This window comes from Moschus berezovskii, chromosome 20, assembly GCF_049115385.1.
Source record: "Moschus berezovskii isolate FMDL1 chromosome 20, NW_MosBer_1.0, whole genome shotgun sequence".
NCBI classification, from domain to species: Eukaryota; Metazoa; Chordata; class Mammalia; order Artiodactyla; family Moschidae; genus Moschus; species Moschus berezovskii.
Window position 1 is genome coordinate 53,114,297 of NC_142479.1, and position 27,158 is coordinate 53,141,454.

The window sequence follows — 27,158 nt, forward strand, 5'->3', positions numbered from 1 at the left end:
GAAGTGATGGGACTGGATGCCATGATCTTAGCTTTTTGAATGTTGAATTTTAAGCCAACTTTTTCACTCTCTTCTTTCACCCTCATCAAGAGGCTCTTCATTTCCTCTTGCTTTCTGCCATAAGGGTAGTATCATCTGCATATCTGAGGTTATTGATATTTCTCCTGGCAATCTTGATTCCAGCTTGGCTTCATCCAGCCTGGCATTTTGCATGATGTACTCTGCATGTAAGTTAAATAAGCAGGGTGACAATATATAGCCTTGATGTACTTCTTTCCCAGTCTGGAACCAGTCCATCGTTTCACGTCTGGTTCTAACTGTTGCTTCTTGACCTGCATACAGATTTCTCAGGAGGCAAGTAAGGTGGTCTGGTATTTCCACCTCTTTAAGAATTTTCCCCAGTTTGTTGTGATCCACACTGTCAAAGGCTTTGGCATAGTCAATAAAGTAGAAGTAGATGCTTTTCTGGAACTCTCTTGCTTTTTCAATGATCCAATGGATGTTGGCAATTTGATCTCTGGTTCCTCTGTCTTTTCTAAATCCAGATTGAACATCTGGAAGTTCTCAGTTCACATACTGTTGAAACCTTGCTTGAAGAATTTTGAGCATTAGTTTGCTAGTGTGTGACATACCACATATCTCAAGTGACTTAAAAAGCAGGATTAATTTTAAAAATCTCATATCCTGAATTTCCAGTAGGTGGCACTCTTACAAAGCCTAAAGACTTCTGTTTTGGCAATCCATGGTTGTTTTCTAGATGATTCTCTTTCTACTCTCAGTTCAATTCAGTTCAGTTCAGTCACTCAGTCGTGTCCGACTCTTTGCGACCCCATGAATCACAGCATGCTAGGCCTCCCTGTCCATCACCAACTCCCGGAGTTCACTCAAACTCATGTCCATCTTGCAAACCCATTTGTTCTGGATAACTTAAATTCATTTCCCTCTAATTATCAGGGTTATGCATACTGTTCGTTAACCATTTAAAAATGTTCAAAAGAAGAAATATTCTTCAAACCCCTTGATTAATTTCCAAGAGATAACCACTCCAACAATTTAGTATGTACAATATTTTCCAGACCTTTCTCTAGCCCCCCCCCACAATAAGTGCATATAAAAGTTAAAATTTACATAAGTAAAAGTTTAGATTTTTTAAAATAATCATAATGATATGCTTGCCTTTGTTTTCTGATCCTGTACCTGGGTTTTTTCTTATGAGTAGTTTCCCTTTAAGAAAGACCTCTCATTTCTGCAATTCATTAATTGCTGAGTCCAAAAGGACCTTTCCTGTTGGTGTTGAACTAGGGCATGTGGTGGAGTTAATGATGCCTGGACTTTCATGATAAGAATTCTGTGCTAATTGCATTTCTTGGCAGTGAGAGTGGAGTAAGGAGAATTTAAGTAATAAGAAACCTAAAGCTTCCTTTGCCAATTGAAGACTATAGAATATTCGAAGATTTTATCTGAATAGGACTGTGAGTTTTAAACTTGCTGGCTGTTCCAGGAGATGTTCACTGTTGGTGTGTTAGTGGGAAATTTTGTGAAAGCGCTGATTTTTTTTTAAAGGTAGATTCCGCACCACCCCCTCCCCCCACCACAGTATTACCTTAAGGGCAGCTAATTTCCCCCAGAATGAGCAATCCAAGAGACAGAGTCCGATAAAAATGCTTTTGTGACCTAACCTTGGAAGGTGTATGCTGTCACTTCTTCAGTAGGTCTGCTGTATTCATTGTGGGAGGCAACAATGCTCAGGGGCCTGTGTACTAGGAGGTGAGGCTCCCTGGGGCCATCTTGGAGGAACCACAAGGAATAATCAACATAGGTGGCTACCTTATCTGTTTACTTCACTGAGGTATAATTGATACCTAACATTATATTAACAGTTTTAGGTATACAATGTAATGATTTAATATTTGTGTATATATCGGGAAATGGTGACTGCAATGAGTCTAGTTAACATCCATCCATAGTGAAGTGAAGTCGCTCAGTCATGTCTGACTCTTTGTGACCCTGTGGACTGTAACCCACCAGGATCCTCTGTCCATGGGATGCTCCAGGCAAGAATACTGGAGTGGGTTGCTATTTCCTTCTCCAGGGGATCTTCCCGACCCAGGGATTGAACCCAGGTCTCCCGCATTTCAGGCAGATGCTTTAACCTCTGAGCCACCAGGGAAGCCCAACATCCATCCATAGATGGTTACTTTAAAGCCATGAGATTAGATGAGATTACCTAGGGAGTAAGCGGAGAAGGCAATGGCAAGCCACTCCAGTACTCTTGCCTAGAAAATCGCATGGACAGAGGAGCCTGGTGGGCTGCAGTCCATGTGGTTGCTACTAGTTAGACATGACTGGGCGACTTCACTTTCACTTTTCACTTTCACACATTGGAGAAGGAAATGGCAACCCACTCCAGTGTTCTTGCCTGGAGAATCCCAGGGATGGGGGAGTCTGGTCGGCTGTCATCTATGGGGTCGCACAGAGTCGGACACGACTGAAGCGACTTAGCAGCAGCAGCAGCAGCAGCAGGGAGTAAGAGTAGAGAGAGAAGATAGCAGGATTAAGTCAACATTCAGAGGTCACAAAGAAGAGTCAGAAAAAGCCTCCAGGGAGTTGATGCCTTTGGGAGCCCAGTGGAGAAAGTATTTCCAAAAGAAGAAAAGGCTGAGAAACTAAGATAATAGCTAAGAAATGATCACCAGATTTATACCTGAGCAAAACCCGTTTCTCCTTGGAATCTCACACAATTCAGATGTAGTTGTAAGGAAAACAGGTATTGTTTAAAACAGTAACTATTTGCAGCCACATTTGAGTACCAGAAAGTAGCCTCATGTATTACTTGTGGGTGATAGAGCTTGTGCAGGAAAGACCTTGATAATCTCTTTGGGTCTGAACAGTAAGGTTCTCCTAGAGTTAGTTCTGGAAGGTGAGGGCTGGAGAGTTGAGTTGCCATCCATAATAAAGGAAGAAGAATGGAGTATCTGAGACCGCTAGCGAATTTAAAAGAAAGTGTGACTTCAGAAAGCTGCATACGAAGCGTGTCAGCTGAGAATGACAAAATGACTCACCTCCCGTGGGCTTTTGCACCCAGCACTGGAATTCCTCCAGGCCTGCATGACCCGCTTCTCTCCATTCTCCTCCTCTGACACTCCTTGCTCATCAGTTCCCCTGGTTTCTCCACAGGGTTTTGGTTACACACGAAAAGCAATCATAGGACGAGAATACTGAGTACTCGCTAGGTTCCAGGGACTGTTCCTACTGTTTTATGTACGCTACCTCATTTAATTTTCACAAAGCCACTCCACTCTAAGAATAGGAAATGGAGGCATACAAGAGGTTAAGTTACTTTCTATTAAGTATTAAGGTCAGAATTTGAACTCAGTCTGGCTTCAGAGATTTGGCTCTTAATCAGTAAATCTTGCTCGTGTTTTCCTTTTAGGGTTTTGAATTTGGCAACTCAGACTGAACCAGTCTGAATCACCATCTACTCAGGCTTAGACTTTGGCCATCTTCTGCCCTAGCCAAGGAATGACATCTGTTATTGACTCGTGGGTCTGACCCACCCCAATAGAAACCCCACCCTGGGCCTTGCTGGTGCCAGATAGGAGAAAGGCCATCAAAGCAGTGTGTGTTCACGCCCCTGTGTCCTTTCCTACGTGCTTCCTCTATTTCCTTTCTCCCGTCTCTGCCTTGTTGGTTTCTGTATGAAGTATTTGGTTGCCTCGTCACAAATTTTTCTTTTTCCCTCTAGTGTCCTTTGATCTTCTATCCACCCTGTCTCAGCGTATCACCATTCCTGGTAGATGTCTATCTCCTCCCTCAGTCTCAATTGTGAGCTTCTCTAGGCAAGGACTATACCTCTGAGTCTCCAGTCTGGCACACTGTGAGGGTTCGTTAAGAGTTTCTTGAGTGAATGAAAGAAGGTGCTAGGAAATGAACAGGACAAATGTTATGCCCTGCACTGAACAATACATTTTTTTTTTTTTGTAAACTTGATGGGCTGATGTAAAAAGGAAAGAACTATAAGAATCTTTTTTGTTGCTGCTAATTATTCTAATTAAGTGCTTCATTTATTTTTTTGATGTGGACCATTTTTAAAGTCTATTGAATTTGTTACATTATTGCTTCTGTTGTTTATGTTCTGGATTTTTGGCCATGAGACATGAGGGATCTTAGCTCCTGACTGGGGATCAAACCTGCACCCCCTGCCTTGGAAGGTAAAGTCCCAACCACTGGACTGCTAGGGAAATCCCAAGAATCTTCTTAACTTCATCTCCATCCTCAACATCTTTAGCTCAGTGTTTATCGACTTCATCAGTAGCATTTCACAAACCTCTCTCTATGCCCTTGACTGTGTTATTGGCGTCAAGAAGGTACACATTTCACATTATTATCATTCACCTTTTATTAAAATAGTACTACTCGATTAAGGTCCTGTGATTAAAAATATGTTCTAGGTCACTAGAAGAAAGTTTACTTAAGGACTACTTCAGGTCCAGAAAGATGTAAGGCAATTTTGATTTGTTATCAAGACCCACATTTCCACAATGATTTGTAATTAAATTTTGTTTCGAAGGCCAAGGAAAAAAAAAACAGACTCAAAGTGAATAGGGAATCCAAAGAAAATGAAGCAAATAGAAGCAGAGATTGAACTAATATATCATCTTACTCTAAAAGGAATAGTTTCTACTTATAAATTTCTTGTTCCTAAGGAACTAATCACGGGGCAGATCTTGTGAAATTTTACATCAGTTCTTCAATTTCCTGAACTTGGGATGAGACCACCTCACCATTCACCACTTCCTGCACAATTGTCTTGATTTTCCGGGCTTTGTTAGGGTCTAAAGATAAAAATGGAACAAAAGGGGCAAAAGTTAATGCTTCAAATATTCATCTAACATTTGTTGTTTAACTTAGGCTTCTAAATTAGGTATTGACTGATACAGTCCATGAAATTTAAACTTTCAGGTGTGACTTCTGCATTCTAAACAAAATGCATTTTATTTAATAAAATGTATTCAGTGTTGTCTTGTGCACAAATGAAAATGGTTTTCTTTTTAAACACTTAAAATGTGTTTATGATTCTCATAATACCTCTTTGTAGAGTAGATTTTTTTTTCCTTCCTGAACTTGCTGAAAGTTTTAACCCTGTGCAGAGTACTCAATTTATATGCAGGAATGCATAAATCTTTTTTCTTGGCTCCAAATACAAATATACTTTAAATATACACTGCTATATTTAATGAGATCTTACAGTTCTGGTCATTAATAGATGTGATTCTGACTTGTTCTACATGATTCCTAGGGAATCTGCATACCTTTAGAGGAATCAGTTGATGGTGCTTGAGATGTGGAGGTTGTCACATATGTACTTTCCACCAAACAGTCACTGTCAAGAAAACAAGGGAGTTGATATCACATGATGCTTTCTGGAATGGGAAGGAAGAAGGAATTTGCTGTTTGAGTTTTTAAAATGGCCAATGAGAGAAGGTATTCTAAATTTCTTGATTAAGAATGATGGAGTGATGCATCCTGAGAGTAATCAGTTGTTCAGCTACCTTTGTTTTCAAGCCCTGCCTAAAAAGGGCTCTTGAAGTGAAGCCAACTGACAATGAATGGAAGATGTGGTTTCCCAATTTATGATCCTGAATTCTTCCCACCAGTCCAGGCTGCTGTTACTTTTGGAAAGTTCCCTACGGTAGTTTCAAGGTGGTTGCATGGCTGATATTTGATGTGTCATTCTGAGCATTAAAATCAGAACTCTACTGGCTGATTGTTCTAATACACGTCTGCAGTATGCCTCTGTCTGTGGTGCCATTTTTCACCCCAGCATTTTATGAACTTTTATCAAGGAAGATAATGGTGACAATACTTTGCAAAGTGTCGGACAAGACTGAGCGACTGAACTGAACTGGAAGGCATATTAGACATGTCTGACTCATTCACGCCTGACTCTTTGCGACCCCATGGACATGCACACCAGGCTCCTCTGTCCATGGGATTTCCCAAGCAAGAATACTGGAGTAGGTTGCCATTTCCTCCTCCAGGGGATCTTCCCCACTCAGGAATAGAACCTGCATTGAAGGCGATTCTTTACCTCGGAGCCACCTAGGAACCCTTGTGTCTTTATCAGATGTGTTCTTTTCTGTCAACTAAAGAACCCTTCCCGATTCTGTTGCCCTTAAACTGCATCTGGTGTCCACTGTCGGTCAGCCATTGAGGTTATTTTCAATCCCAGTTATGTTTACCCTTGGGCCTCGCCGTCCAGCAGGCGGCGGTAGGTCTCGATTTCCAGCTCCAGGCGGGCCTTGACGTTCAGCAGCCGCTGGTAGTCGGCGCTCTGGCGCTCGGCGTCGGCGCGCACCTGCAGCAGCTGCTCCTCCAGGCTGCCGATGAGCTGCTGCACCTGGGACAGCTGGCCGCAGTAGTCGCCCTCGGTTTCAGCCAGCGAGTCCTCCAGGGATTTCTTCTGCACGTGAGAGAGAAACGGCACAGATGTAACAATGGAGGGGACCGAAATGCAGAAGTCTGCCAATGGTCCATCTTACTCATTTGTATGCATCTCTTGGCACGCGCCCTACCATGGCGAGCTGGGACTGGAGCTCGATCTCCAGGTTTTGAAGCGCGCGCCGCAGGTCGGTGACCTCGCTCTTGCTGGACTGAAGCTGTTCTGTGTTGCTGCTGATCTCCTTCCTGAGCTCCCCGCTCTGCCGCAACAAAAAGGGGTGAGGGGACGTGAGTCAGCCCTGCTCCCCTTTAATACAAGAGTATCCACGCCTTTTGTTTTTGTTAGCAGTACCTTTTCAATGAACCAGGCCTCCGCATCCTTCCGGTTCTGCTCGGCGATGGTTTCATACTGCGCCCGCATGTCGTTGAGGAGCCTGGTGAGGTCCACTCCGGGGGCAGCGTCCATTTCTACGCTGACTTGGCCTGGGCCGCCGGCCCGGCAGCTTTGGAGCTCCTGGGGACAGCGGGTGAGAGGGGCGATGGGGCCCATTGTGACTTTCGTGGGCCTCTTCATCCACAAAAATTAGGAAACATTACCTTTTACGACTGCGTTGGTTTAAAGACAAACCAGTTAATACAAACTATTCAAACATCTTTTATCTAAACATTAGTAGTTTTCTTCTGATTTTTGAAAGAGCTTGAGATGGGCCCCTAAACTCACTGCGGGTCCTAGGTTCTGTGCCTGCCACGCCTGGTGGATGAGCTGGCCCTGCTTCTTGGGGCTTCATGGCCTTCACAAGATGGGAAGGCCTGGTGGAATTGGTGCCCCCCGGGGCTTTCAACCGCAGCTGCCAAACCGAGGGCTGCAGACAGTCCCTGAGTTTGCTCACCGGTTGTACCATAGTCATTGGTTTCCAGTAGAAAGCTCTTTAGGAGTCTTGTGCCAGGGTTATGCTTAATTACTGATATACATTGTGGTATATCAGAGTTCCATGTGTGTACTACACTGGGTATAAGCAGTTTCTCTAGCATATTTAACAGTATGATTATTGGTAGACTTTTATGTTTGAACTTTAAAAATACTGTATTTTTGGAACTTCCTTGGTGGTCCCGGGCTTCCATTGCCAGGGGCACAGGTTTGATCAAGGAACTGAAATCCCACATGCCACTTGGTGTGACCAAAAGCCAACCAACCAAACAAAACCACCCAAACCATAGTTTTAAAATGAAATCAGGACAATTAAAATTCTGATTGTCCACTGTATCATGCATATCTCTTCTAACTCCATATTTATACATTTGAAATGATAATTTTTGAATTTGGTAGAAAAAAGCTGCTTAGAGAGCTGTCCTTTCTGGCTCTCACCTCCTCGTGGTTCTTCTTCAGGTAGGCCAGCTCCTCATTCAGGGTCTCAATCTGCGTCTCCAGGTCAGCTCTGGCCAGGGTCATCTCGTCCAGCACCCTGCGCAGGCCGTTGATGTCAGCCTCCACATTCTGACACAGGGCCAGCTCGTTTTCATATCTGAAAATCAAGTGCAAAACAGTCTAGGGAATCCACACACCCATTTGAATAAGGCCCCTGCCATCTTCAGGATTACTTTGCAAATAAATCTGGCAGCAGTGTAATGAATGATGCTGTCCTCGTTTCTGACTGGCTGCCCTGGCTATGGACAGTAGCTCTCTAGGTGAAGTTTCTGATGGAAGCCTAAAAGTGGTTGAAAATAAAATAATCATTTAGTAATCTTGCTTAACTTTTATTCAAGATTTAATTTAAAACATCGATATTCCTTTAGTAACTTGTACTAGGTTTCAGGATCATCACCAAAGCAACATGTTGTGTGGAAATTCTGTGGAGCAAACAGGACCTTAGGATTTTCCTCCTTATATCTGAGGGGAGGTGGTATAGAAAGGAGGAAGGGATATAAAAATAAGTGCATGGTTAATAATTTAGTTGTATGTGTCATCAGGAAAAAGATTATTTTATTTAACTCCAAGGCACAAACATTATTAATTCATTTTGATGCATGTAAGACTGAGGTTTAGGACGCTGGTGGAATTATCTTGGCACATCATGAGTCAATAGCAAATGTCAAATATGGTATTCCACAGCCCTGGGTTTAAGCAACTTATACTTAAGGACATGTAATGTGAATCTATTGAATCTAGGTAGTTTCTAGAATGCCCAGTGTAAATTTACCAAAACACGTGTGGAACCTGTGGACTGAAGAAGGCTTGAAATATTTGCCATCAATGAAGGAAGGAAAATGGAAAGTAAGAAGAAATGCTGGGACATGTCAGGTATCATTTATCCTACTCACTTCATTCTGAAGTCATCGGCAGCCAGTCTTGCATTGTCGATCTGCAAGATGAGCTGGGCATTTGCGATATTGGCAGAAATGATCTGGCAAAACAGGGGAAAACACACAAAGTGAGGTTACCAAATAGCAATGTTTTGCAAGTATATCTTTGGCAGGAAAATTTTAGGTGATCTTAAAGTGCTATTTTATGAAGAGTATAAAGCAGCTTAACTTTTTAAAAGAGAATATATATGGAGACTCTGATTTAAAAATTAAGAAACATACCTATCCCACAGAAAAGGTAGTGGGAATACAGTCATTTTATGGTAAATGATAAAATAAAACTATGGGCTTCCTTGGAAGTTCAGTTGGCAAAGAATCCACCTGCAATGCTGGAGACCCCATTCGATTCCTGGGTTGGGAAGATCCCCTGGAGAAAGGATAGGCTACCCACTCCAGTATTCTTGAGCTTCCCTGGTGGCTTAGATGGTAAAGAATCCACCTGCAATGCAGGAGACCTGGGTTCGATCCCTGGGTTTGGAAGATCCCCTGGAGGAGGGCATAGCAACCCACTCGAGTGTTCTTGCCTGGAGAATCCCCATGGACAGAGGAGCCTGGAGGACTACAGTCCATGGGGTTGCGAAGAGTTGGACACGACTGAGTGACTAAGCACAGCCCAAATATCTTGAGATGAGAATTACAGTTGAATGGAAAAATATCTAAGTTTTAGGTGATTTATCACTGTAATATCTTAAAAGAGAAAAAAGGAAAGTAAAAAATAATTCCCAAAGCCCCTTGAAAGAAACCATTTTGTTACCTTGTTCCTGAGGTCTTCAATCAATGGATAATATTTACTGTAATCATTCTGTGACCCAGGGTCTCCAGTCCCAGAGCCTCGTGTTTCATACCATTCTCGAATTTTGGTTTCTAGATCAGCGTTAGCCTCCTCTAGAGCTCGAACCTTATCCAGATAGGAAGCCAATCTGTCGTTAAGATTTTTCATGGTTTCCTTTTCTGATCCGGAAATAAGGCCTCCATCGATGCCAGAGAGAATCCCTAGAGAGCCCCCTCCTGAGCTTCCTCCGAATCCAATCCCCAGGCCTCCAAAGCCCCCTCCCCCAGCTCCTCCATAACCAGCACCCAGGCCTCCGGCAAAGGAACTTCCACAGGCACCACCGAAGCCAGAACTAGAACCAAAGCCAGAACTAGAACCAAACATGGAAGTGGCAGAAAAGCCTCCCCCAGAGTTGCCTCCGAAGCCAAAGGCACTGCCCCCGTAGCCGCTTCCAATGCTTGAGGCAGACATGCCCCTGACTCTGCCTAGGGTCCCACTCTGGGAGGACAGCCGCTGAGGCAGCCCAGAGGTGCACACAGAGAGGGACATGGTGCTGCTGGAGGGCCCTATAGCTCAGGAGGGTGCAGTGTCAGCAAGGCTGGAAGGCTAACCTTTTATAGGTGTCTGAACGGGTGTTGCCTTGCAAAGTTCACTCTCCATCCAAAATACAGTGGCCCCCCTTTTTTGGCCAGCTTAACAAGAAAATGATTTATGCATATTGACAATTCACTGGTATAGAAATAATTGAATAATTTTTCCCATTACATATCTGTGATAGAAAGAAGAAATCTGGGTGGAGTGCAGATAAGTTGTCATAAAGAATTTTTTTCTCCAAATTATTCTGTTGCTCACATTCTCTGCACTGAGCAGTGTCTTATGCATAGGGGTAAAGCAGTGAGTGATTGCTGAGTGGGTAAATTAATGAATACTTCTTCCTAAACCTTAAGCTTCTTAAAGTTCTTCCCTCATATCTCCTATTTGTTTCCTTTTGAAAACTCAGTATGAACCATCTGATCATGATCTAGTCTATCTTCTAACAGAATATAGTTTCAGAAACAGTTGTAAAATTCACTGGGAGAAATGGGGAACAAATGCATTTTCCAGATTGATACTGGAATTTGAGTTTCCAAGGATTTAAAAATCTTGTCATTAGGTTGTTGCATTTTTTTTTCTGATTCAATAAGAAGACCTCTTAAACATTGAAAATACTCTTTTTTTTTTTAAATCTTTTTACTGCACTCCACTGGATCTTAGTTCCTCTTAGTTCCTTGACACTGGAAGCATGAAGTCTTAACCACTGGACCACTAGGGAATTCCCTGAAAAATGCTATTTTTGAGTAGAATATGATACGAGTAATACTTCCGGCAGATCTTCTTTTACATAAAATTTGACCTTAGCAAACTCTGTGTAATCAGGAGCCTTGTCTGACAGTTCACTACTGCCAACTTTGTTAGCATATATATATATATATATAAAACCCAGTTGTTCTTTTTGTTATTGAAATTGTATCAATGCTCATCCATTGAACCCCTGGACCCCCAAATATCCAGATGTCTGACTATTTTCTGGCTCTGACTCCAACCTCTTTGAAGGTAAAGTTCTTCAGTTCTGTGAACACTCCTGTGAACAGCTGGATCTACCTGTGCCTACTAGTTGATCTGGGGGCAAATCAGAGGGGTTCCACTTGAAGTCCATGTGAGACCTCTAGAGGGAACACCCAATGTCAGTTCTCACAAATGGAAGGATCTTGTGACCCTCTTTATATTTTCCTAGGGACAAGGATTGATGAACTCAAAGTGAAATCCTACTACAACTTCCTTTTACCTTTTTATAGGAAAGACATATGCCAAAGGACATATTTGCTCCCAACCTAGACACATCACAAAGAGCAAGCTAGTGAGATGCCTAAATAAAGGATTTTTTAAGCAAGAAATTTGCAGAAATTGCATGTTCTCCTTCACAATAGATATAGAAAGGATGCAGCAGTCCACAGCAGACTCAGCTTGAAGAGAGGAGCCATCATCCAGCCATTTGTTTCATTTCTTGAGAGAATGGAAACTTGTTAAGTTGAAATGTCAGCGGTCCCAGTTTCATATGGAGATTTTTACCAAGAATTCCATTCGTCTATGTTGCCAGCACTTTGTCCGAGCTTGTCTTTTTTGAATCATTAGTAGTTATTGTATACTGAACGATGTTCTAGACAGTGGGCAGGTGAACTACAGACATTATTTTTAACCTTCGTGGCAACCTCTTAAGATGGTAAATTTTATCCCATTTTATAGATGAGCAGTCTGAGGGTGAGGATGTTAAGTGGCTTATTTAAAGCCACACAGCCAGTAGATGACCAAGATAGGATCTGGGGCTGCAGATAGACAGACAACACAACCCTGCCTCTAACAGTGAAAACTAAAAGGACAGAGGGTCACTCTGACCCCCAAATTGTGAAACTAGGTTTTTGCCCTGCCCACCAACCAGGAGTTTTAGTTCTTTTCCTTTTCAAAATTGAACTTCATTTCTCAGTGTTTAGCATGAGACCCAGCGATTTACTCTTTAAGGTTTGCAAGAAATGGCATCACACATGAAATCCTGCAAACCTATAGGCAAATGTGTTTTTACTTACACTTTTTGAAATGTAACCACATTTCTAGAGATCTTATGAAGTACTAGTTAAGTGACAGCCCCCCAAGACAGAGTGATTCCATTTTTTGGCCCTGGAAATGAAAGCAAATATTACTTGCTTACCGAGTCAGAAGGAATGTGCCAAATTCTGAGCTATAACTTAGTGATATCACAAAATATGGAAATATGATTAACTTGAATTTTTGAACTTGGAAACAATTTTGTGCTGAAATGTATACTTTCTAAACCTCATGCCTATATGTAAAATTTAAATAATTTGGTTCAATGTAAAACACTGTTTACACATATACCTTTGTGTTTTTATACATATTATATATTATCCTAGACTGAAAGCTTCTCAGGTGAGGACTATATCTAATTCATTTTGTATCCTGAATCTTAGCCTAGTGTTTGCTAAACTTCATTCTTGCAAACTTGGAGTTATTGCACTTGAAAGAACTTAATCCTTAATATATTTGAATCTGTCATTTAAAATTTATTTCACTTGAAAAAGACTTGGCTCTAATTTACTGGTATGTTTTGACCAAGATTTATGCTGAATCCAATTGTGAATGGGGCGCAACTTCAGAAGTGGAAAAGAGAAATATTTCTTCTTCAGTGGATTTTTTTTTGTAACGGGGAGGGAGGGCTAAGTTAAATAATTAGGCCTCTAGTTTAGAGAATTTTTTTTTCTTTGGCTACACAGCATAGCATGTGGGGTCAGGGTTTCCTGACCAGGGATCAAACCCATATCCCCTGCATTGGCAATGCAGAGTCTTAACCACTCCCTCAATTCCCATGAGGGAATTTAATATTTTAGAGTTTTTAGAAGTACAAGTAACTTTTCTGACAGCTGTAAAAATATAGGAAGGTGGAAATGTATAAAATGGGGTTGTTGGCGAAATGAAGCACAGGGGAAAATGACTACAACCAGGGTGAACTGTTCAAAAGAATTATGTCTCCATTTTTTGGTAGAGTTTAGAGAATATTCAAAATAATAACTGTTATTGACATGGCATTTGTAAATCTTTAGATTTTATTAAGTAGAACGTGTGCTCATCTTATGTCAGATTGGTTAGTTTCCTAGTCTTTGACTGCAGAATTCCCTCCTGAGTTCTTTCTCTTAAAGACAGACCTTTCACTTTGTGCAATTCACTGATCACTTGGTCCGTAACGGCTTTTCTTTTTTGGGTCCGTAACACCTTTTATTTTTGCTTTGAATATCATTTTATCCTATCAGTGAGTGAAAGAATATTGAATTACTGATATAGAATGCTTTGCTTTTGAGATGAGGATGAACAAGAATCCTAGTGGTCACGATTGAGGTTGATTTCTGGGCTTCAGAGCTCAGTGATTCTCAAAAGCAGGGGAGGATTGTACGTGGTAAGAAAGAGAAGTAGGAAGATAAAATAATACCCTGGTAAGGCTCATTTTGGAAGTGAGTCTAGGAGAGAAAAGGGAAATGAAAAAAATAGAGATCACTGAAAGTGAAAGTTGCTCAGTCGTGTCCAACTCTTTGTGACCCCATGGACTATACTGTCCACAGAATTCTCTTGGCCAGAATACTGGAGTGGGTAGCAGTTCTCTTTTCCAGGGGATCTTCCCAACCCAGGGATAGAACCCAGGTCTCCCACGTTGCAGGTGGATTCTTTACCATCTAAGCCATGAGGGGAGCCCAAGAATACTGGAGTGGGAAGCCTGGCCCTTCTTCAGGGGATCTTCCTGATCCAGGATTCGATCCGGGGTCTCCTGCATTGCAGGCAGATTCTTTACCAGCTGAGCTACCAGGGAAGCCCAATGCCTTAGGCTGGAATTGTTATTTGAGGGTGTAATCAGGTACCTGAGACCACTCCCAAGTGAGTGACAGTGAGAGCAGAGGGTATCCTCAGGTAAAGTTTTGATTTTATATAATTTCATTTTTTTTCTTTTTATGTGTTGTAACGACTCTGTGTGGAAATAATTCCCAAAGCCCAGGAAAAAAAATGTTCTCTCCACCCTAATTTCACCTCTAGGTTTTCTCTCTGCATTGGATAGCTCCATGTCTGCACTGATAATTTCATATAAATCACAAAATACATTAATGATAATTCAAATGTATGATAAAGAAACCTGTATTTACCGACTATGAACCTGCTGTGGGTCTGTATGCCTGTCACAAGTAGGATTGTCCTGTTCTGGTTCTTAGCTCCTGTAAGAAGTATGAGAGTTAAGTACAGTTGCTACTGGTAGAACTGGAGGTAGAACCATCTGGTTCCACGAGTGTGTATGGTCTCATCTACTTTCTTTGAAAGATTACTTGGAAGAAACTAGAGTTAGACCAAAAGGCAAGGACTGATCTTCATTTTTTGTGATAGGAAATTGAGTCAAAAATAATAGTCCCACCTCTTTTTTCACAAAGCATCATTATTGTCATATGACAATGGCCATGAGTAGTGAATTTCAAAAGCATCTCCTGTAAGTTTTTTATTAGTTAGACTCACAATGTCAGATATTTGTATGTTAGAGCTTCAGACTCTTCCGGAATGTGTCTCAGGACGTGAAAAAGATTCACTTCTAAATATTCTTAACATCTTTAAAAGCAATTTACTAACTAAAGTGACTTGGAAGGAAATTAAGAAATGAGAAAGAAACCTCTTTACTACTTTGAAAAGTAATAGATTGAGAAGGGATGAGAACAATATCTTTTCTGACAAAGGCTGTGCTGAATCAAATCTTGTGTGTGTGATGTAAGCTGGGCATTTGTGATAATTGGATGTTGTAAGTGTCTGGCTAGTGACAAATGACAATTAGTAAATGACAAAACAACTAAGGACAGGCATTCATTTCAAGTGTGACTCAGTAAGTGTTTGTCAACGTAATTTTTTGCTGAAAAAGATATGATGACTTTAGACAAACAGCTCTGAGTTCAATCTTGCTCTGTTACTTGGCAACTGTGACTTTGGGAAAGTACTTATTTTGTGTCTTCATATATAATTCTCATTTGTCCTTATGTGTAAAATGGGAATAATATGGTAGGTCAAACCAGGTAAAATAGCTATTTCTGAAGGTCAAAGATGATCATATATTGGCAAGTTCATATGATTCAGTCCAATTCCCTCTACCTCACAGGTAGAAGACTTTCATTGTAAAGATTAAATAGGAAAGGCATATAGAATGATGGCACAATGTTTAGCTCATAGTAAGTGCTCAATAAATGGTAGATATTACTATCTTAAGTGAATCATGTTATTATTTTCAATATAATAATCACTCAAAATCCTGTTTATTTATAAACATGAATATTAAAATTTAAATTTGAGCTATCCATTTGCTAGAATACAATGATAAAGGGCAAGTTAATTTTTTCCTGGAAACATTTGCAAGGCAGTTATTACTCACAAACATGCAAATTTAGTGAAATTTAGAATTTAGAAGTCTCGCTAGAATACAATATGTGACCTTTCGAATCTGGTTTCTTTCACTTGGTATCATGTTTCTAAGGTTCACCCATGTTGTAGCATGTGTCAGTACTTCATTCCTTTTTATTGCAGAATACTGTTCTGTTATGGGGCTTCCTCAGAGGCTCAGTGGTAAAGTACCCTCCTGCCAATGCAGGAGACGCAAGAGTCAGAGGATTTGATCCCTGGGTTAGGGAGATCCCCTGAAGGAAGGCATGACTACCCATTTCAGTATTTTTGCCTGGAGAATCCTGTAGACAGGAGCCTGGCGGGCTACAATCCATAGGGTCACAAAGAGTCAGACACGACTGAAGGGACTGAGCACGCAAGCACTATTCTATTGCTGAGATATACCACATTTTGTGTATCTGTTCATCAGTTGATGGGTGGCATTTGAGTTGTTTCCATTTTGGGGTTGTTATGAATAATGCTGCTATGAACATTTATATACAAAAGAACACATTGTATGATTCCGTTTATATGAAATGCCCAGATTAGGCAAATCCATAGAAGGAGGAAGTGGATTAGTGGTTTTCAGAGGTTGAGGGGAAGAGGATTGGAGTGACTGCCAAAGGAGCTTCTTTTTGGAGTGATGCAATGCTCTAAGATTAGATAGTGGTGATGGCTGCACAACTCTGTGAACATACTAGAGACAGCTGGATTGCATACTTTAAAAGAAGTAATTTTATGGTGTGAATTATGCTTCATTAAAACTATTATTAAAAAATAGTGAGAAACATTTCATAACATACAATTACCATGTAAAGAATGAGAGCACCCGATGATGATTTATGCAGTTTATTATCATAAGGAGAAGCATTCTGCCTTGAGAAAGGTTTTGCTAATTTTGTTTTTAATCTACTCCCATTTCAAGCATAATGTGCTTCGTTCTTATTCTGCTCAGCGTTTATGATTGGAATTTGACTCTCAAATTATTCAGAGCCGAGTTGAATTTTAAAGACAGCCAAGACAATGAGGGGGGAAGCAAATATAATTTAAAGCTAGCAGGATTATACTGAAAAATTCAGTGAAATTAACCAAGAAATTGACTCAAGAATCCAGGAAACCCTGAAAGGAGATTTTTGCATTCCCCATCAGAAATGGGAGGTGTTAGAGAGGTTCATTTGTAGTTTGCATAGCCTCCTCTGCTTTGTAAGGTTTAGTAATGATATTAGGTGGTCTGTAGCTTGTGATTAATGCATTTTATGTTAAAGGTGGCAGTAATGATATTTTAACTATCCCAGTGATCATTGGATTTCATTTTTGTAGGCAATTCGCAGCTTCTCTGAGTAAAACATTTATATTCAATTTCAGAGACTGGTAAATGGACTCCCCTCTCCCCCTTCTAATCACCAAGAAGCATTGATAGTGCTTTCTGATGCCACTTTCTTGAAGGGAGCAAAAGTTACAGCTACATTTCCTTCAAAACCTCAGCAGCATCACCTTCTGCCAGCCCTTCATATACTTTCTTCCATTTCTTTGACTTCAGATGACACAACCTTGCCATCCACTACTTCTTGCACGACTGTCTTAATCTTCCTGGTTTTCTTTATATCTGAATTGAGATTTAAATATAAAATGTTAATTCAGACCCAAGACTCTACTATTTTAGAATACTCAGCTTTACATTATTTTGTATGTATTTCCTTCTTTTAGAAAGGAGTTGAACCCATTCTCTTTCTGAAATGATCTTAAGTTCATTTTCTAAATAAAAGCGAAAAATTTTCTACTCTTCCCACTCCCCACAAAAGACATATGTCATATTGAATTAAGTAAAATGCACATTTTCATCTTGTTTTTCTCTTTTAGGATATCTCAGGACCTGCGCCTGAAAATCACCCCGTCAATGGGAATGTGAGAAATTTCCCATATGGAGGGTTTCTTTATGTGATGTGCCCTGTTTTCAGAATCCCTAAGGGGATATCTGTTTACTTAAGAGCTGACTTTCCTTTACTTTTCACCAGTGGCAGATAAGTGGTAAACTACTGAGTGAGAATTCAGTCTTATAGGAAATGTGTAAGAATTTAGAATACTTACCTCTCTCATCCAGAGTGCTTAACTGATATTCTCTAGTTTTGTTTTTCATTTTTTTAAGAAAAGGAAAAAAAGAAAAACAGAAAAATGTGTTACTGCCATTTTGCAAATGAAATGCTCTCCTGCCTGTTCTGCTTAAAAATTAAGTGAGTGATGTGTGTTTTACTACTGTTTGTATCTTTCCCCCCTTTGTAATGCTTGCTCCTTCAAGCTGGAGTGTCTTACTTTTTAACTTGAAAAATCCATAGCTTCAGAAATGACTGGTTTAACATACATTACGGATTTTTAATTACTAGAAGTTTCTGTAATTAAAATAACAAAATTACGAAGGCGGTTTACATCTTGTATTCTCTTGGTGCCTTTCATGGGGGTGGTATTTGGAGACGGTTGCTGCTACAGCACTGATGATTCTCAGACTGGTTCCTATAGGCCTCTGTGGCCTGTTTTTCAATTCATGATCTTGCAATGAGAACTCTAAAACGTTCTAGTGTTTTCACATGGAACTCTGTTCAATATTATGTGGCAGCCTGGATGGGAGGGCAGTTTGGGGGAGAATGGATACATGTATATATATGGCTGGGTCCCTTTGCTGTTCACCTGAAGCGATGACAACATTGTTAATCAGCTATACTCCAATAAAAAATAATAAGTTAAAAAAAAGTTATAATGCTTTCAATTATTGGAGAAGGAAATGGCAACCCACTCCAGTGTTCTTGCCTGGAGAATCCCAGGGACAGGGGAGCCTGGTGGGCTGCCGTCTATGGGGTCGCACAGAGTTGGACACGACTGAAGCAACCTGGCAGCAGCATAGTGCTTTCAATTATGTATTAATCATAAAAATTAACACCAGCATATCTGTATCAGATATGCTTAACCATCTTCTTTCTCAGTCCTACAACATGACCTCAAGTACAAAAAGGATCCATATTTTTTTGAGGGGTGTGCATACTGGTTGGTAAATTTTTGTTTTGTTGGTGTTGGTGGGGGTGTGTGTAGTTTTTTTTTCAGCTAGGGATTACCTTGGTGCTGGGGAAAGAGTTATAGAGTTTAAGGTATGGGCATTAAAATAGAATAGCAGATAGACATAGACACATATCCTTTGATTCTGAGAGCCTTACTTGACATCTTCTCCTTCCAGAAGACGGCGGTAGGTAGCAATTTCCTGCTCAAGCCGGATCTTTATGTCAAGGAGGATATTATATTCATGGATCTGGCGTTCTGTGTCAGTCCGAACCTGAACCAGTTGGCCCTCGAGGGAGTTTAGCTGTGCCTGGATTACGGCCAAGTGGCTACTATAACGAGCATTGGTCTCCACTAGTGTACGCTCCAAAGCTTCTTTCTACGAGCACAAGAAAAAATGGATGTTTCTTATTTGAGGATCTGATTTAAGAGGTGCCTCAATGTTAATTTCTCTTGAGAAGAATTCTTTTATCTAGTCATTGTGGGAATCATGCATATTTCTAGCTTTATCTCTCACTTTTTCCAACTAGGCAGCCTCAGCCAGTCAACAGGGATCACTGGCTTTTCGGGTTTTTGTTTGTTTATTTGAGTTTGCACTCACTGTTCTCTTACTGTGGTGTATGTATTTTTGTTCTCTGTATTTGCTTCTCTTCACTGTTATTTGTAGTGCCTTTCCATTAGGAGGATTGGACTCGCTAAACCTGTTGATGGTAGGCTTGGTTATGTGAGTTTCTTTGGCTAATGAAATGCAAGTGAAACTGACCAATGCATTTTATGAGGAGACAGCTTTAAGAGCTATCACATGGTCTAGTTATTGCCCCTTTCCTTCTGGCACAACGCTGGCATGTCCACTTACCCTGGAGTGGAAAAGTCATGGAGCAGAGCTCAAGCCAGCCCATGATGGATGTAGCATTGTTAAGAAGAACAAAATCTGACTACATGTTGGATCTGTTTCTTTTACTTTAACCTTTGCTTCCTGTTGCTTTTGTTCACTGTCTTATACATAATGGCCTGCTTCAGGGAACCATGCCTCTCTACCTGAATGTTAAACCAAATTGCCTTTGCTTAAGGAAACATCCTTATCCTGTCCACCTGTGGTGGTTTAGACACTAAGTAGTGTCTGACTCTTGCAACCCCATGGACTCTAGCCTGCCAGGCTGCTCTGTCTATGGGATTTTCCAGGCAAGAATCTGGAGTGGGTTGCCATTTCCTTCTCCAGAGGATCTTCCCAACCCAGGGATCAAACCCGGGTCTCCTGCGTTACAGGAAGATTCTTTACTGATTTCCCTGGTGGCTCAGATGGTAAAGAGTCTGCCTGCAATGCGGGAGACCTGGGTTCGATCCCTGGGTCAGGAAGGTCCCCTGGAGAAGGAAATGGCATCCCACTCCAGTGTTCTTGCCTGGAGAATCCCATGGACAGAGGAGCCTAGCAGGCTACAGTCTATGGGGTCACAGGGACTCGGACAAGACTGAGCAACTTTACTTTCACTTCTTTACTGACTTAACTACAAGGGAAGCCCTGTCCACCTGTGTGTAAATGACTACAAGAAAGAAGAAATTAACAGCCTCCCCGAGGCTAAACATTCCAGGAGATATTTGTAAGACTTATGACCTTTTTACTTTGTTTCCTCACCTCTTCCCCATCTCTGTTCTACGAAAGAAACTGGCATCCAGACCCCAGATGAGATGGTTATTTTGAGACATTAGCCTGCTATCTCCTCAGTCTGCCAGCTTTCCAAATAAAGTCTTTATTCCTTGTCTCAACACCTGGACTCTGATTTATTGACTTGTGTGGAGAATCCCAGGGACAGGGGAGCCTGGTGGGCTTCCACGGACACGACTGAAGTGACTTAGCAGCAGCAGCAGCACTGGTGAGTAGAGTGAGCTTGGACTGAGTAACACTGTCATTGTAAACCATTGTGATTTGAAGGTTGTTACCACGACATAATTCATCATGAGCTGACTGATATGCTTAGCCTGGAATGTCTTGACCCCTCTTCTCCAATTAAAAATTGCACCTTACTCTTTCCAGTCTACTTTAAATGCCACTTTTCCTGTGACATCCTCCAGCTCTACTTTGGCCTCTGCCTTCTTGCAGTGTCTTGTCCTTTACTTTGACTTCTTTCTGTCTTTTCATTATCATCAGTTGTTTGATGTGTTTCCCTGACTTCTCTGCAAAGGGAGGGATTATTTCTTATAGGTATTTGCATTTCCAGAGTTCCTGATACAGGTGCTTAGCAAACACACACCCCATGAGAGTTGAAAGTCAGATGTGCTTTACCATGCTGAGAAGGGACTGGAGCTCTATTTCCAGGACCTGGTAGGTGTGTCTCTGCTCTTTTATTTGATCCTTGGTTCCTTTTAACTCTTCAGTGCTTACTGTGACTTGCTTTTGCAGATCATTAATCTAAAGTTCCAAAATGAAAAAAATAAAAAAATAAGCAATGAAAGAAAATAAGGAATAAAGGGAAGAAAGAATGGAGGGAGGGGTGGAGGGAGAGAGGAAGGAAGGAGGAAGGAGGGAAATCTGTTTTTGGAAGGCAGCTTCCTCACATTTGCTTACCCATTAGAATTATGTTATTACCTGTATCTCAAACTGTTCTTTGGCTTTCTGAAGATTCTCCTGGGCCATGGCATCATATTTCTGCCTCATTTCATTCATGATGGCACTGAGGTTCAGGCTTGGAGCAGCATCCACCTCTACATTTACATTATTGCCCAGATGAGCGCGTAGGCTCCTCACTTCCTATGGGGGTGAAAATTCCATTTGATTATAGTCTGAAGTACATTCTCAGATGAGGCTATGCAGAAAAGACATAGTAAATCTTAAGGCTTCTTTCCTTGGGGATGAGTAATAGAGAAAGAAAACAACTTAGCTAAGGCTTATTATGGTCCAGAGACTGTTCCAAGTCATTTAAACCTGGCAGCAGCCTTACTGAAAAGATGTTAAGGCTCATATCAATCTCGTTGTCATCTTTTTCACCACCACAATCACCGCATCTTCCTCTTTTTATTCCTCCTCCTCCTCCTCATTATTATTAGAGCCATTCTATCATTCCCAACACTGCTTTTGAATATTTTCTCACCTCCTCATGTTCTTTTTGGAGGAGATGCAGGTCTTTAGTCAGCTCTTCAATTTGAATCTCCAAGTCTGCCTTCGTTAGAGTTAAGTCATCAAAGACCCTTTTTAGGCCATGAAGATCAGCCACCACTGTTTGGCAAATCCCCTGCTCAGCTTCATACCTGTGAATTAAGTAGTATGGAGAGATAATTGAGTTCTTCTTAAGCCATTGTAGAAGAGATGATCTTAAAATGATAATAAGATCAATCTTTATGTGGTATAAGATCAGTTTCAATACACCATTGTGTCTCTATACATTTGAAAATGTTCTGGAGAACCCTGGACTCAGATCACTTGCTTTATAGTGTAGTCTCTGTGATTTGGAGTGACTGGTAAAATAACCACTCTGAAATTACTTTTAAAATTTCCTAAATTCTGGAATATATTGTTTTAAAAGTTAAAAAATTGCTCTAATTACTGTGTTAGCAAAGGATTCATGTTATTGATATTATTAATAGAAAGACTCACGGACTTAGAGAATGAATTTATGGTTACCGGGGTGAAGATAGGGGGAAGGAATACTTAGGGAGTTTGGAATTGACATGTACATTGCTGTATTTAAAATGGATATCCAACAAGTTCCTACTTGTTGCTTAGCACAGAGAACTCTGCTGAATGTTATCTGGTAGCCTGGATGGGAGGGGAGTTTGGGGGGAGAATGGATATTTGTATATGTATGGCTGAATCCCTTTGCTGTCCACCTAAAACCGTCATAACATTGTTAATTGGCTATACTCCAATATAAAATAAAAAGTTAAAAAAAGTTAACTATAAAGTGGTTAGTTAGATTTACATAATGAATGCACATGACCAGTTTATTTTTATTACTTAGTAAAAAGATGCATCCAAAGTGAATTATCTTAAAAATTCATGCATTCTCTTCTATGACCTTATATATTCCCATTTTTATTAAGATAGTAAACTTTAAGATGTGATAATGCAATGAGACTGGAATTAATGAACTTTTACTGCTTTAATTTCCAGATCTGCTTTCTCATTTCTTTCTTTTTGATCCCTTATAGCATGATAATGCTGTGCTTTTAAACCACAGAAGCCCTAGTGTGGACGCAGTTATGAGGAACAGCTCTGATCGCGTGTAATGTGATGTGACTACAAGAAAGTGAACACAACTTGAGCTGCTTTAATCAACCTGGTTCTTTGGTTGGTCAGACCTTACTGTAAAACACTGTCAAACTGGAAGGATTAAGAGTCACCCCTGGAACTTCGGTCATTTACTTGAAGGAACATGGATGACTCAGAGAATCACTAAGGGTAGATAAATGACTCTCTAGTTAACAAAAGGGTACAGGCAGAAGGGAAGTTGTAAACTGCCTTCCTATTACTCCAAAGGGCAGAATTAGTTTCAGTAGGTGAAGAGGTAGAACTAAAAAAGAATGTTTTAGCAATCAGAGCTGACCAAGGAGAACAGTAGTAATTACTGGAGGTGTTTATTTACACTCTGGGTGACCGTATCTTAGGACGACGGGAGGAGAAGTCCAGTCCTAAAGCTAGATCAGAAAGCTTCTAACACCCTTTTAACTCCAAGGTTCTGATACTGTTCAGTGGGAGCTCCTTCGCCAACAATGCTGTGGGGAGTCAGGTGTCATGAAGGACCATGGAAAGGCCCTCCTTTTCAGGAAGTGTCAGCATGGTATCAGAGAACCTACTTCAGCCTGAAGTCCTCAACAGCCAGTTTAGCATTATCGATTTGCAGGACACATCGGGCATTCTGCAGTTGAGCATCTTTAATCTGGAAAATACACCAAAAGAGTGACATTTTCAACTGGACAGAAGTCTAAAATGATTGAATTGATCCTCAGATACAGCCTCTCTTGTACTGAAGACAATGTTCATCTCAAGGATTGCCACATGAAAATAGAAAGGAGAAATATTGGGATGGAGCTTTAACACAATAGATTCATAAAATGCAACTTGAGTCCTGAGGGTTTGGTCAGTTTCCTTATGACTCTACAAATGAAGAGCTTAATTCAACTTGAGCCATCAGACCTTACTGAGAGCCTTGTCTTTGATGTTCCTGCTTAGAACCTTCCTCTTAGCCCCTTTCACTTGGTGAGCTCCTCCCTAGTCTCAGCCTCAACATCATTGCTTCAAGGAAGCCTTCACTGGTTTCCTTAAAACAGAGCTGGATGAATTGCCTGTGCTTTCACAGCCCTACCTAGCCCTCCCTTTATCCTTCCACGTGGGACAATGTTGCCTTTGTCCATCTTTGTTTCCCCCTAAATCACATTAGGCTTCCCTGGTGGCTCAGATGGTAAAGAATCTGCCTGCAATGTGAGAGACCTGGGTTTGATCCCTGGGTTGGGAAGATCCCCTGGAGGAGGGCATGGCAACAGACTTCAGTGTTCTTGGCTGGAGAATCACCATGGACAGAGGAGCCTGGCGGGCTACAGTCCATGGAGTCTCAAAGAGTTGGACCTGATTGAGCGACTAAGTATAGCACACAAATCACATTATGTTCACCATCATATTCCCCAGTGCCAGCACTTCAGTTCAGTTCAGTTCAGTTCAGTCGCTCAGTCGTGTCCGACTCTCCGCGACCCCATGAATCACAGCACGCCAGGCCTCCCTGTCCATCACCAACTCCCGGAGTACACTCAAATTCATGTCCACAGAGTCGGTGATGCCATCCAGCCATCTCATTCTCCGTCGTCCCCTTCTCCTCCTGCCCCCAACCTTTCCCAGCATCAGAGTCTTTTCCAGTGAGTCAACTCGTCGCATGAGGTGGCCAAAATATTGCAGCTTCAGCTTTAGCATCAGCACTTAGTGTCTGCTAAATACTGGCTGAATGAATGCTCACTTGCTACGTGGTGTTAACTTGTGTAGGCACTGGGGCTACTGCGATGGCAAAGTCCCTGATCTTAAGAAGTGGTTACCTAATGGGCAAATCCTCTAAGATACATTTAGATCAGAAGTCTGCTTGTAAAAGATGCTACAAAGGCGTGTCTCTTTCAGTAGATCTAGTCCTGGAGAGAGCAGTCTTCTTTCATATACTGGACCTGCTCAGGTAAACGGAACATTTGGCTGTGCCTATGTGTTTAGGATGGCCTGAAATAGCTTCATAAACATGAATCATGCGATGGCTAGGGGAGAATGGTTGGCTGATTTTGAATATTTTAGTGGGAGCCTGAGGAAAATGAGCTGTTGGCAGAGGGGCAATTTAAACACTTTTGCCTTCACATCCCCACAGTTCCAGAAATCCCAAAGTAACTTCCTGTGGAATCAGAATCAAATTGCACTGATGTTTAATATAACACAAGAAAAGAGAGACTTGCTGGCAAGTAACTGGCCTTTGCTCTAAAGAAAGAGAAGTATTAAAATAGAAATGAAAATGAAAGGAACAATTTTCTTGATTAGATAATAATTTTAAAACAGAGTAAGTGTTCTGTGTTACATTTGACATCTTCAGTTAGGAGCAAAGTCTTCTTTTATTCCACGTTATTGATAAAATGGAGCACTCCACCTTTCTGGTATGACATGGGAGCAGGTATGATTGCAATAAATTTGAATTGGGGCAATAAAACATTATATGACTGTTGAAGTAGTTTCTGAACTGCTTGGTGAATGAATGATGGTCAGATTATTAAAAATTTTAAAAGTATTTAAAAACGCAGATATCATTAAGACCTATGCCCCATCCCCATTACCACCTTGAATCATTTCATCATTGAAACTTATGATCCAGTATTCTGACACTTGTGGAGCTTCCCTGGTGGCTCAGACAGTAAAGATTCTTGCCTGTAATGCAGGATACTCAGGTTCAATTCCTGGGTTGGGAAGATCCCCTGGAGGAGGGTATATTCATTTGGAGGGCAACCCACTCCAGTATTCTTGCCTTGAGAATCCTATGGACAGAGGAGCTTTGCAGGCTACAGTCCATGGGGTTGCAAAGACTGGGACACAACTGAGCGACTAAGCACACACACACACACACACACACAAACACACACACACACACACAAAGTCATCCTATTATGTAGTCAGGTTCTCCAGCAATAAGGGTAGATGGCATATAAAATATAGCATATAAAAATATGCCATTTTTATAGATGTGGCATTTGAGCCTAATTTGCTTTACAGTGCCCATTTGAACCACCCAACATATATGCCCTTCTTGGCGTATGATACAGCTGGACAGTGAGAAGAAAGCAGAGGTATCCTGCCTTACCTGATCTCGCAGCTTTTTGATTTGCTCCAAATATGCACTGTGGTCCCGACTGGTGCTAGGTGTGTTGGTTTCATACCAATGCTTGATCTGCAGTTCAAGGTGGGAGTTGGACTGCTCCAGTGACCGCACTCTTTCTAGGTAGCTTGCTAGGCGGTCATTTAGGTTCTGCATGGTCATCTTTTCATTGCCAGCAAACAGGTTTCCTCCAGCAGGGTCACTCCCATAGTTTACCATGTGTCTAGACGTTGAGATGCGGGTGCCGTGGCCTCCAGCGCCCCCATACACGCTGGGTGTGACCCCCCTCCTATATATGGAACTGCTCATGCTGAGCGCAGGGCCCTGGGAGGAGGAACTCAGGCTTCGGTGGAAGCTTCTCTGATTGAAATCCATTGGGGGTTCTAGGAGGAAGCAGCTGTTGTAGCCTCAGGATGGATGGAGCAGAGTCCTTCTCTTGGTCGCGGATGAGCTGACCTTTTATAGAACTCACAGGAGAAACGCCTCCTCCGTTGACATGTCACTTTATGATTGACACCACAATCCACCTTGCCTTGCCTCTTTTCTTTCCCTTTTGTACAGCAATCTCTTTAATACCATTCCAGAAATTACCACTAGAGGCCTTTCTCAGAGGCTTTTTTTCAGGAGTGATTTCTTTTTTCAACAGAGGAAACAAAGGGAAACTGGAAAGTATTGTCTTAGCCCTTGCACCTGCCTTAGCACATTTTCTCTCATCCTAATGTATACATAAAGCGTATTTGCAATCTCCATGAATAACTTATCTGAAAAGAAAGATGTGTGTACATAATAGTAAGTCACACTAGTGATAAAAAACAATGCTTAAAAATGAAAAAAATAATCTTTTCTTCTTTTTGGTGAGAACATTTAAGTTCTACTTAAAAAAAATAAATTTCAATTATACAGTATAGCATTATCAACTACAGTCACCATGTTTTAAATTAGGTCTTCAGAACTTACTCATCTTACAACTGAAAGCTTGCATCCGTTTACCAACCTCTTCCATTGATTCATTCCTCCACCCTCCAGCCCCCGGCAACGACTTTTCTACTCTTTTTTCTATGAGCTTGACTTATTTTTCTTTAAGGCTCCACATGTAAGTGACTCCATGCAGCATTTGTCTTTCTTGGCTATTTCAGTTAGCACAATGCCCTCAAGGTCTGTCCATGATGTTACATGTTCTTATATTCTTCATTATCCGTTCATCCATTGAT

General features: G+C 41.2%; 2 protein-coding genes across 2 annotated transcripts; both read right to left on the reverse strand.

Annotated features, from left to right (window-relative positions):
• Positions 1–4,581: 4,581 nt before the first annotated feature.
• Positions 4,582–10,123, reverse strand: KRT12 (keratin 12). Its single transcript, XM_055396988.2, has 8 exons — positions 9,557–10,123; positions 8,761–8,843; positions 7,808–7,964; positions 6,794–6,955; positions 6,576–6,701; positions 6,243–6,463; positions 5,313–5,383; positions 4,582–4,835 (listed from the first exon to the last, which is right to left on the reverse strand). Exons 1-8 carry the CDS (start codon positions 10,121–10,123, stop codon positions 4,738–4,740), a joined length of 1,485 nt encoding a protein of 494 aa, XP_055252963.2. The 3' UTR covers positions 4,582–4,737.
• Positions 10,124–16,539: 6,416 nt separating this feature from the next.
• KRT20 (keratin 20) lies at positions 16,540–26,883 on the reverse strand. The gene is made up of 8 exons (XM_055397000.2): positions 25,933–26,883; positions 23,414–23,496; positions 21,712–21,868; positions 21,210–21,371; positions 20,907–21,032; positions 18,784–19,004; positions 17,669–17,700; positions 16,540–17,186 (listed from the first exon to the last, which is right to left on the reverse strand). Exons 1-8 carry the CDS (start codon positions 26,320–26,322, stop codon positions 17,089–17,091), a joined length of 1,269 nt encoding a protein of 422 aa, XP_055252975.2. The 5' UTR covers positions 26,323–26,883; the 3' UTR covers positions 16,540–17,088.
• Between the last annotated feature and the right edge of the window lie 275 nt (positions 26,884–27,158).

Coding starts and splice junctions, on each gene's coding strand:
- KRT12 (XM_055396988.2), bottom strand. CDS start 10,123: ATGTCCCTCTCTGTGTGCACCTCTGGGCTGCCTCAGCGGCTGTCCTCC. Junction 6,956..7,807: donor TGAAGAAGAACCACGAGGAG/GTGAGAGCCAGA, acceptor CGCTGTCCCCAG/GAGCTCCAAAGCTGCCGGGC. Junction 4,836..5,312: donor ATCAACTGATTCCTCTAAAG/GTATGCAGATTC, acceptor TTTTATCTTTAG/ACCCTAACAAAGCCCGGAAA.
- KRT20 (XM_055397000.2), bottom strand. CDS start 26,322: ATGGATTTCAATCAGAGAAGCTTCCACCGAAGCCTGAGTTCCTCCTCC. Junction 21,372..21,711: donor TCCAAAAAGAACATGAGGAG/GTGAGAAAATAT, acceptor TCACCCCCATAG/GAAGTGAGGAGCCTACGCGC. Junction 17,701..18,783: donor CTGGAAGGAGAAGATGTCAA/GTAAGGCTCTCA, acceptor AAACAAAACTAG/AGAATATCAGTTAAGCACTC.